Source organism: Sipha flava, unplaced genomic scaffold (genome assembly GCF_003268045.1).
Source record: "Sipha flava isolate LNK unplaced genomic scaffold, YSA_version1 46_pilon_pilon, whole genome shotgun sequence".
Classification (NCBI taxonomy): Eukaryota; Metazoa; Arthropoda; class Insecta; order Hemiptera; family Aphididae; genus Sipha; species Sipha flava.
Window position 1 is genome coordinate 1219 of NW_020273250.1, and position 12376 is coordinate 13594.

The window sequence follows — 12376 nt, forward strand, 5'->3', positions numbered from 1 at the left end:
TGGACTTTGGATACATACTTTGTTTAATGAATAATTTTTTTTTAAAATTCTTTATTTATTTCTAGGATTTCTAATACATGGAATACTCATGAACACATATCAAATTCTAATATGCAGCCAATTTTGTTGCCGAGATCAACAATAAGTCTGGATAAAGATCATGGTAATTTTTTAATAAATTATTTAGAAATGAGTTGTGTAAATAAAAATAATTTTTTTCAGTTACTTATCCTAAAGATAATGGTATATTTTTTAATAATGCTACTAATTTGTCATCAAACAATGAATTGTCGAGTAAAATTGTTGATCAAGATTTTGCTTCTAAATATAGGGACAGGTAACAAATATTTTTCTTATTGACATTCAATATTTTTTGTGTAAACTAATTTTAATAATGTATTCTTATGATTCAAGGTTTGGAAGTTTAGATAGACGACATACCAGAAGTTCTAGCTCTCGAAGTAACAGTAGTATTGATCACGAACCTCCTGTTGTACCTATGCCACATTATTCAAATCCTCCACATATTGCAACCACAGTTTTACTACCGAATCAAATGTATCCAGAAAATAGTTTAATGAGAACACATTCTCTGGGAAATATTAAAAATGAAAATCAGCAACAAACACAAAAAGGGTTTACAGATTTGGACCAAGTATCATTAGTAGCTGAAAATAGAAAAAATTCAGAAAAAAAATGGCTTGAAACATCATTGGATAGTAGTAGTGTTGAATCTGGACCAATATTAACACATGATTTACCACCTCCAATCAAATTGCACACACCCCCTTTAATACCACAGCATGATAATAAACATCAACATTCGTTTGAGCCACTTGTTAACCATTTTGATAATGTATATATTTTTATAAAATCTAATGTTCAATAAATTTAATTACAATATAATTAAGTACATATTTCTTTATGTTTTAAACAGGTTCCATTTGAATCGCCCAAAAATCACACAGTTGTTCAAGTTGGAAAATGGCAACCATATCGTGAAGTAACCAAGCCATTTGAAATGTCTGATTTTTATAAGTATAGTACACGGTTTCGAAAACCATCTGGAAATTCTAGTAATACATCATCGGAAATGGTTCAAAACACTAACCCTTCACCATCACCGCCCCCACCACCACCACCGCCAGTTCCACAAAATAAAGGAATTTATCAACCTCTAAAACCTCTTAATTGTCATCCACTAGCACCTCCGTAAGTTGTCACAAAAGAATGTTAAATATTGTTTCATTTTCTAATTTTATTTATTTATTTTTGCAGAAATATGTCAGTAATGGAGGAAACGGTTTGTCCTATTGATTCGTTTGAACCTAATAATGAATTATGTTTGGACGAAAGTGTATTCGCTAATGAAATGTTGTCTTGGTATCAAGATGAGGCTACTCCCCAGTCTAGGACTGCAACATTGGTTTAATTATTATTAATCAAATAATTAAAATTCATTATTATTACACGCTAATATGGTTAATTTTTTATTATCAGCTAGAAGAAAACCAATTTAATATTTGTATTATTATTTTCTTTAAAATTTAGGCCAACAATATTTTTTTATATATTGTTATAGTAAACATGGTAATGCAATTATTAATACCAATTTATTTCAATATGTACATATATTTGGTTTTCAAGCTTGTTGAACATTCCATGTTCTACATTATAGAATATAAATTATTTATATTTGTACCTAAATTATTAATTTTTTTTTCTGTATGATAAAATCAGATAAAAACTTGTATTATTTTAATGTTTGTATTTTTATAACATCTGTACAAATTTATCAATTTTTGATAAATGATAATTATGAAAATGCATTAAACCTGTTCCTAGGAAATGACATATTTAAAAAAAATTTTAAAGAAAATATATTTTGTTTTATAAAAAAAATTATTGTTAAAATTTTAATCTAAATTTAATTTGTATGATTTATATTATTGAAAGTAAAAACATCACAATATTTTAAGTATGAATACTGATATTTTTTGTATTTTTTCATATTTAAATTATATATTAGTTGTACAATATATTGTTAATATTGAATCATAGTGTATTTAAAATTAATTATGGTCTGTGTTATAGATATATATTTCTATTATATGTTTATATACATGTTTAAAATCATTAATTAAAATAAAATTTACAATGCACTATGAAATTTCTATATTTATCATTTTTAATAATTCACTAATGATCGAATGAAAAAATAAGTAGTTCTAAATTAGTGTAATATTAAGTATATAGGACAAGACTGAATTTATTGTGCAATTAGCTTTTAAATATTTATAACTTATACAGGTGATTTTCGATTTATCTAGTATACATTTATAATATACAAAACAACAAAACAAGACTCAAAATAATTCAAAATTGTCTATTATCTTTTATTTTTATAATGCTGTAGAATTATATTATATAAATTCTATATTGGTCTTTTGTAAAAATGTTAACATATAGTTATTTTCAGTTAATAAAACTTGCTTAATTATATTTTAAATATTATGATTAAATATGGTATTTTATTATAATGTACAGTTAGTTGTCACTTAAAACAAACATGAGTATTATTATGTATTATTATTATATTTGTTTATTAATACTCAAGGGCTAACTGTACCAAAATAACCTTTTTTTTATATAAATTGTGCCCAGCTTATCCGCCTTGTATATGATTGTGAACTGCACCCAAATAAGATCTTTATAACTACAGTAAATTTTTGAATTAACTAATATAATTATTTAATTAATTTAATTATTTATTGAAAGTAAATGCCCCTGGGGGGTTCAGTATGGAAAAAAGAACCATACTTATTACTAATAATACATAAATATTGCAGAGTTATTAATTTTTTCCTAAACTCAAGTACTTGTAAAAAAATTAACATGTTATTGAATCATTGATAGTTAACAATATAATTATATGACACTGGCCAGTAATGATTTAATAATTAGCAAAGTCACATTAATTGAACAGTAATAATTACTTATCTTATTGTTGAAAATGATTAGTTTTTATAAATTAATTCAATTTTCGTTCAATTAATTGTTAATTATTATTATTGTTAATTATTAAGTTCAGACTATAATAGTTAACGATTTACACCGAATACTTTTAAAGCATTTGTAAAAACTTTATTTGATAACGATAGTAAACATAGGTTACTCGTAAGAGAATATAATTTAAGTCACAACCATGGATCTTTAAATTAACAAAAATGGCATTAAAATTTCGTAAGTAGTAATGTAAACAATTAGGGTACTATAGACAAATTTTTCACCATATCTAATATAATTGTAATTTTTTTCTAATTCTATACTTTTTTATATTAATTATAATGAACTAAGAAAATATAAAAGATTATTTTGTTATATATAGTACTTTTTTAAACTACATTATTTTGAGTGCAATTTACTAAATATGTTTGTTAATCTAAAGTGTTGTTTATAATAATGGTTTACAATCACCGGTATACATTACTATAAATACCGTAATGTTTGCAATCTAATTGGGATAATTATTTTCTAGCAATAGTAATATTCTAAAACAGTAATATTGTTACTTTATAATAGGGTGACCATACGACTTTTATTTTAAATTTGTGTTCCATTGTTCGACAATAGTTATATTGGACGCGTTTATTGACTTGTTTATTCAAGTCTCTCCTGTATAAATCCTATTTTTCCATTACTGTTAAAGAGTAAAAAGTACCATTTAATGTATATATTATATTGTTTTATTATAAAACTGATTTTTTCATATGTATAAATATTTTACTTGTATTTAAAAAAATATATATAAATTTATTCTGTTATATGAATTGGCAAAAAAAGTGTTCAATAAATAATTTTTACCTTTTTATTATTTTATTTTTATCAAACTTTTTAAGGCGTTTTGTCTTGTTAAAGCTCTTCTCAAATTTCGAAGTGTAATGCAATGACAACTGTGGTCAATGTTTTAGTTTTAATGGATTATTCGGAAAATGGCAATAATTTAAAATATATTTTAAGTTGAATCTATAAGTAAATGAATAAGTATGGGCTTGCTTAGGGGGTTCAACCCCCCCCCCCATAGATACTTGACAAATTTATAATATGTATTAACTAATTACATACCTATGATTATAACTATTGTATTTCCCAACTTTTTTTTTATAACAATTTTTTTATTTATTACGTATCATATTCTCCTTATTAGTCCACAATATTTGATATTGGTGATAGTTACTATTATTATTCTAAGACCGTGTAACTACCTACTAATTAGTAACTACAATCACAAATCACAAAATATGACTCGCAAGTTATCAATTTATCATATTATATCATATCACAGATTATTTTAATAATTATTATATAATTTATTCTTTAAATAAATTTGTTTTTATCTGTGCAATTGTGCTCACATTTTTAGTTTTGAAATTTTTTAATTTAAAATTAAAATGTCGCATATTAAAATTACGAACTTTTTTACCGTTACATCTACGAGTGTCCGAGTGTCAGTGCTACTGCAGCCGATACACTTAAATGGAAATACGAATTGGAAACGGAAAATAGTCAGATGATTGATAATCAGGTAAGGTAATAATTTTGAGATTTTATATGAACAACTGGTAGATATGTGCCATGTTAAAGTCTTTATTCCTTGCACGTTATTAAATTACATTATTCTTTAGCATGGAGCATAATAATATGTGCATACAAAATGTGGCTGTCTAACATGTAGTTAAATTTAATTGTTTAATAGTTATCAATATCCATTATTATGAATTAAAATTATCATAACTGTAAACATTGATTATAAATACTTAAGCATTCATTTTATTTTATTTTTTTATTGTCTTTTTTTATCAAATTTGGAAAATATTGTACCTTTTACACAAAGAAAAAGATATTAGCTTGTTTCTTAATCGCCACTAATCTGATCATGAAAAAAACATAGGAAATATTCTGCTAAATACTGTTTCCTAACACGCACTGCATCAACAATTACATTTTTAGGTTTTAAAAATGTATGATCACTTCCAGAAAATTACTTGTTTACATTGCTTAATAATTATGCCAAGAGAAATATCAAATTTCAGCATCGTTGGCTAGATAAATTTAATTGGTTATCTTATTCCAAAAAACTGGAAGGAGCTTTTTGTAAATATTGTATAGTCTTTGCTAAATTTGATGGTCAACAATCTCAAGCTTTAGAAAGTCTTGTGACACTTGCTTTTCAAAATTGGAAAAAAGGTTTAGAAGTAAATATACTTATTAATAAAAACTAAATTATTCTCAACTTCTTCACATATCATTTTATGATTAATTTCTAATAAATTCATTAAAATTAATTACAACAATAAATAGGTATCTGAAAAATACTCAAAACATGAATATCACACCCTTTCTTTATTAAAAAGTGAAATTTTTTCAAAATCATTTTCAAATGAAAAATCAATCATTTAAGATATTTTGGATACTGAAACAATGCATATTGATTATAATATTGTATTAAAAAAAGTTGAACCCCCTCCATTCGAAATTTCTTGAACACGCCTCTGTGTGTAAGTGCATTTATTCGTGATGATATATTTTTTAACTTCAACAACATTTTTAATTAAAATTATATGAATTCTGGTAAAAAAAAAAAAAAAATCGAAATATTGGAGAAATCTTGTGCCTATTATTTTATTTATAACTTGTTTAATCGCTTTTTACTCTATTTTTGATTCCTATACTATGCTGCATATTAAGTTATATAATTTTAATTTTGGTTTTATCGATGGACGGAATTACTAAGATTACTAAACAGGTTTTCAGAACGTTTATTAGAATGTAGAGGGCTTATTTACAAGTATACAATGCTTGTAAATTTTGTTTGAGATCTTACAATATTCTAATAACTCTTGAAGTGGTTTTATATATCAAAAAGTTATTTTATTTGTATAACCAATGGCTAACTAATACTAAAAATTCTACACCTTACTTAAAACTATCCATGTTCGCTTTTATCAATGGAATATGAATACTATAATTAATTCTATATGGGTACCTACTCATTAGTTATGAGTAGAGCTCGGAACTTAATGCACTTAAAAAGTACTAAATATGCATGTACTTATGCGCTTAAAAAAGTACTAATATGCTCTAAAAATATGCACTTATATTTAATTTTGTACACAAAATTTTCATTTGCACAAATATTTTATAAAATAATAAATATAGAAAAAGCAAAGTAATAAAAATAATTCTGATTTTTAATTTTCAATCATAATTTAAAAAAATAATAATAATAAATTAGCAATAAAAATTTTTCTTGAATAAAAAAAAAATCCCCTGGGAGAATGTTCAGTAATCATTGAGTTATTTTCCTAGAAAAGTATTTATAGAAAATCATCGTATTTCGATAGCAGCTGTACCTATTTGATAGTTGTATAATATTTTATTTTAGATGAAGCTAGATTTAGTTATAATTTATATATATATATTATTTAACTGATAGGAGAAAACATTGTTTTTAATATCAAATGGAAATTTGAAAAATATGATACAAGAATATCAAGAAAGTTTATTCAATATGAATGTAATTTATTTTTTTATTTTTCGAACTTTTATACTGAATCTTCAAAAATTATAAAATATGCTCTAAAAAATTGTAAAATCAAGAAATATGTTTTAAAATCTAAAAATCACTAAATATGCAAAAATATGCTCTATAAACTTTTGATATATTTTTCGTAGTGTCTTGGAATGACTTTCTAGCTCACTTAACAATAAATCCAATGGTGCAAGAAAAACATGCAAATGCAATAACTTCCGAGCCCTAGTTATGAGTTTATCGGCGAGTAACATTTTTGCGGTTTCTTCCGTTTCTTGTTCGGACAAAACGCGATACTCACCGGTTTCGCGTGGTATGACCGAAAATATACCTCTGGTAAAATATGTTATCATCAAATGAAATCTGTACCTAAATTACTATATTGGTAGACAGTCTCATTATCGTCTAAACCAGTGGTCCTCAACCTTTTTTGTTTACGGCACACCATTATACATCACAAGTTTTCGCGGCACATTCATGCACTTGACAACAACAACAATTTTGGCTGAACGCTAAGATATCCAGTTGGGTTAAAACCGTACAGTTCACCTACATATGTATCTGCACAATTAATTGACATTTAACTGTCATAGTTTCATCAGTCGGTATTTTCAATTATCAGACATTTTTCATGGCACACCTAGTCGATCCCGCTGCTTAGTAGTGTGCCGCGGCACACTGGTTGAGAACCACTGGTTTAAACGGTTTTCAAACACATACATACCGACATGCGTTTTAATGGTCAGAGCCCCATTAAAAAAATGTAAAATAGTAAGTCTTACCTCAATCCGTAAATACTATAAATAGTAATTAATAGAGTTCAATATAAATAATGTGGAAATTTAAAAAAAAAATTTACGAGGGGGCTTATTATATGCATACATAATAATTACGATTGTTTATAAGGTTGTCGATTTATCGATAGGAATGCTGATTAGTAGGTATGCTTTTTGTATGGTTCGAAATTTAGGTAAAAATTATTAATTTATTATGTCTCCCATACGAATCAGCACTGTCGTTGCAACCGTGAACTTATTTTCCCGATAATATCAATGTTCAGCTTTAAATATAAACATATATATATATATATATATATATATATTGATTGCACGTGTACTCAAGTAGGTCAGTTTTCGTATTTAGTAGCCATTTATAGTAAGCTAAAGTGAAGTAGATTACGAAGCGTTGTTTTTTTTTTTTTAATAAATGTACAGCAATTTTCCTTGGCAGTAGTAAATTGTTATTTGAACAGAAGTATGCTTGATTTTAATTGCTTTACTTCGCCACTTTTTTTCCTTTGTGTTAATTATTTTAAAGCTTCGCTAGAAATCACAAGACCAGATCACGGTGATAATAAAATTAATATATTTGAAAACAGTACATTATTGTGAAATGTAATGTAGAAGGAACTTTTTTGATTTTGCCAAAGCGTACACTATTGGTAGGTTGGGAATACTGTATATTTTACTGGCTTTCAATTTTCACCGTTGTAGGTAATTTGCTCTAAAATATTTTGATCTACCTAAATAACTTAAATTAATATCAAAATTATAAATGGATTAATTAAGTTTAATTAACTTTAATTAATAAAGTTTTTTACAGTACTTTTAATGTATTTCATATAATTTTTATGAATTTCCTGAAAATTCAAATGAAAAGTCGATGCGAATTCGGTGAACCATTTCAAAAGGTTTTTAATTTCATACAATGTTCTTTATTAAAATTATTATAAATTATTACTCTACACTTAGAAATAATCAAATTACCATAATAAACCCTTTTAAATGTATGGTAATGAAATAAGTTCTACTCATCAATTTATTGAAAATGTATCTACCTATACTTCGAAATTAAATCCTTTTTTAAATAAAATGAGATAAAATAAATAAATCTGACTATATTAATGTACAATTAATAAATGAGTGCTAGAAATTTCATTTGAATCATTTAATTTCATGCATTTTTTAATCACTAATTTTGCATACAAAATATCACTATTATATTGTAATACCATCAATCATGTATTTTGTGACAAGCTCTTTAACATATAAATAGTTCTTTTGCGGAATTATCTTACTAGGTCTTAGTTAGTCTAATTTTAAATAGCTGGTTAAAATGCTCTTAACTTTTCACTATCGATTTGTATTGCTTTATTTCAAATTAAATACATAACCATCAAAATTAGTACTTATCGCATTAAAATTAAAATCTTCATACTTCAGTTTTTTTATTATAATAGTAATATATATTTTTAATGTCTCTAAATTGAACCTTAATTAATTCATGTTTTATAATACATTGCTATTTTTACAATATTGATTTTAATTATATTAATTTTCATTGTGTTTTCTCAGGACACGCATTATTTAAAATTATTTTATTAAATACAGCTTTGATAATTCCAATATAAATTTTATATTTATGTTTATTTATTTTGCATTGATACCGAGGAAAAATATTATACCGAAGAATGTATTATTTTCTAAAATTAAATTAGAGTAACATTGTGTAATAATTAATTACTGTTTTCATACTCTTTTGATTTAAGATTATATAAGCATTATAACTTTATTGTACACAAAATAATTCCATAAATTTAAAATTAAATAATTATGAATTTAAAAATTTGCCGGATTCAGTTTAAATGTGAAGTAAGAAAAAGAAATATTACTTTTATGACACAAATAAAAATAAAGTAAAATTTATATGAGAGTTGGCTTGAAAATAATCTAAAATTGTCAAAGAAGGTGAATTAAAAGTGGCAACATAAGATTAGTAAGAGCTGATGTGATAAATATTCCTGGTCAAGGACAATTTTAGCGAAAAGTAGAACTTGGATTAATATTAATTTTAAAAATAAATTATAAAATATTAAAATATAAGTAAAAACAATACTAGGTATTATATTATGTTATATAAATGGATACAGGTTGTAACGTAAATGGATATATCAATGATGATTTTGAGTGGAATATCAAGTCAAACATATTAATCAAATACATCTAAACGAGTGAAAAACTGTAGACTTTAACTTATGTAAATATATTATAAAGCTTAATATCGTGATTTATTATTTATATTGTAATTAATAATAACCTCGAATCGAAACGTTAGGCTGTCAAAAATATTTTAACAGAAAATTAGCATATTATTTTTATACTCTAGTTAAAATTTAAAATTTAAATCTAAAAAAACCAAAAACATTTTTTTTTTATGTTGAAATAGCTATATTTATGTATTAACTACAAAAATATTAGATCCAGAAAAGGTTGTTGTTGTTAATTACATTGTTTTCGAAAACTAATCTAATACCTAGGAACATTTTAAACTAATGAAGAAAACACAATAAATTAAGTGAAGCGTGACATACAATTAATTTTTGAATAATAGGTACGAAAAACTGCGATAAACTTATGTAGACCTTATGTATATATTTATCAGTGGCGTACCTGTTGGGGGTGCAACAGGGACATTTGCCCCCCCCCCCCCAAGAAGTTTTTTGATGTCATAATGCAAATTCATTGTCCAACTTAAATAATGTAAATAATAAATATTTTCACTGATTATAATCACTTACTGATGCATTAACATCTATGGACCAGTGTAATGAAATATTATATCCAAATATTAAAAAAATACTACATATTATTGCTTGTTTGCCTGTTTCTGTAGCTTCTGCTGAGCGTAGTTTTTCAACAATAAGAAGGTTAGTTAGTTATATGCTTTTGCATCATGCATGCTTATATTTACTATATTTGCTTTGTACTTTTAAATTTAGATTAAAAACTTGGTTAAGGTCAAATATGGGCGAAGAACGCTTGGTTGGGTTAGCTTTGCTTAATATTCATAGACACAGAACAGTAGAAGTTGACGAAGTTATTGATTTATTTGCTGGCTGTAAAAAAAGAAATTTTGATTTTGTTATATGATTCATGTTTTAAATATTTAACAATAATTTATATTTTATAATAAAGTTTCGGATTACTTATATTATAACCATAAAAAATTGTGCAAATTAATTTATGCCCCCTCCAAAAAAATGTATCACAGCCACTGATTTATATATATATATATTAATACAGCTGAAATATATCTGTATTTGTCACAATTTATAGTTAAATCTCAAACTACATAATATACATGTATATCTAATGATTTTTTATATATTATCTATAGTATAGCTTTGTAATTAAAACATTTTTAATATTTTAAATATATTTTCATTTAAATATGATTATTATAAATATTATTTTACAATTTTAATTACAAGTTACACAATATTGCGTCAGTAATGTGTCTGCATATTGCGGAACAAGGACCACTACTAATAGAGTTATTTATAAAGGTAAACTCAAAAAAAGAAGATACCGGTCTACGATTTTTTTTTTAATATTTTATAATACTATAAATGCTTATATAACTCATAAAATGTAATGATTATTAGAGATGACCGTAACGACGTACCTACGTTAAATGTAGTTCATAAATTCCATATGGATATGGATGTATATTAAGTTGATATATAACACACATGAGTCTATGTTATGTTAATTATAAAAGGAATTGTAAACATTAAGAAAGGTCATTTGACGTATGATTTAAGCTATTTCTTTTTTAGAAATGTTTAAGTTACTGTTACGGCAATTATCGAATTATCGATATTTTTGTTATTAAATTGAACACCAATCGCAGCTGTACGATATACTTTTCGATATTGCTATGTATGCTGATTACAAAGCTTTCATACGGTTCCTACCTGCTTGGACAATTTAATTTATTGCGAGCATTTTTTTGTTATGAACTTTTTTATATTCTTTTTTGGTAGTTCACTGAAGCAGACCGAACTGTCTTGGCACGCGGTCAAGAAACCAATGGAAGTAGAAAAAAATAAGAAACTCGTCTATTTTTACATAGCAAAATGTATAAATAACCACCATAGCCCTGCCTTTCCTCCCTCGAGTGTCACATCACGGCTCATTGATAGTAAAAGTGAATATTGACGCTCTATGAATATTGTCCACTTGCGTCCTCCGAGAGGGTATTTTTTCTCGAATTTTTTGTTCTCACTTATTAATTCATTTTTGTTTATCATTGAAATGTACATACAATTTTTGCCCGGGGATTTATTTTGCACGTACGACATTAAAAACTATAATTGCGAATTCATAGCTAAAAATACGTATAGTTGTATTGAATTACATGGATTGGGACATGGAATGTTGCCAATTTTCGGTGTGTTAGCCATATTTGTGTAACATTGTAACATCTATGTTATCGGTTAGGGACATTTTTTTATGGATTTTTTAGGACATTAAATAATTACATATAATTATTTTTATTTTTTATATAACAAAAAAATATCATCTTATGCACAACGGCATTTTTACGCGCCTATACTCGCTTAAGTGCTAAATGTGTATTGTTATTTCATAGTTTGAGTCTATTATACATTTTCGTACGATTAAACGAACAATTTACATATTCATTTCGCGTTCGTAATACATTTTTTAGAGAAAAAAACATAATGCCCATCAACAAGATCCTTGCAAAATTCAAAATACCTACTTACTTATTAAAAAAGAATGAAAATTAATTATTTACTCCTTACTCGTTTATTATTGGAGTTATCATAACCGAAATAACCGAAAGTATTAAATTCCAATCTGAAGGCCAATTTAAAATTGCATTCATTAAGTGTTTGAAATTTAAATTTTGTTTAATATTCATCTTTACAATTATTCAATATTCATTAATTATCCAAGGGAGATGGAAAATATCCTTCTT

At 25.4% G+C, this 12376-nt stretch overlaps 2 protein-coding genes and 1 pseudogene across 2 annotated transcripts; all 3 read left to right on the forward strand.

The window, feature by feature from the left end:
- Nucleotides 1-65: 65 nt before the first annotated feature.
- Nucleotides 66-1501, forward strand: LOC112689759 (FERM domain-containing protein 4A; the record flags this gene model as incomplete). Its single annotated transcript, XM_025563598.1, is given in 5 exon segments — nt 66-163; nt 223-337; nt 415-856; nt 938-1212; nt 1279-1501. Coding segments are annotated over 5 exon segments (1084 nt in total), but the record flags the coding sequence as incomplete, so codon positions are not given.
- Nucleotides 1502-4451: 2950 nt separating this feature from the next.
- Nucleotides 4452-5544, forward strand: LOC112689789 (annotated as a pseudogene).
- Nucleotides 5545-10164: 4620 nt separating this feature from the next.
- On the forward strand, nt 10165-10521 carry LOC112689702 (zinc finger MYM-type protein 1-like; the record flags this gene model as incomplete). Its single annotated transcript, XM_025563538.1, has 2 exons — nt 10165-10298; nt 10371-10521. Coding segments are annotated over 2 exons (285 nt in total), but the record flags the coding sequence as incomplete, so codon positions are not given.
- Between the last annotated feature and the right edge of the window lie 1855 nt (nt 10522-12376).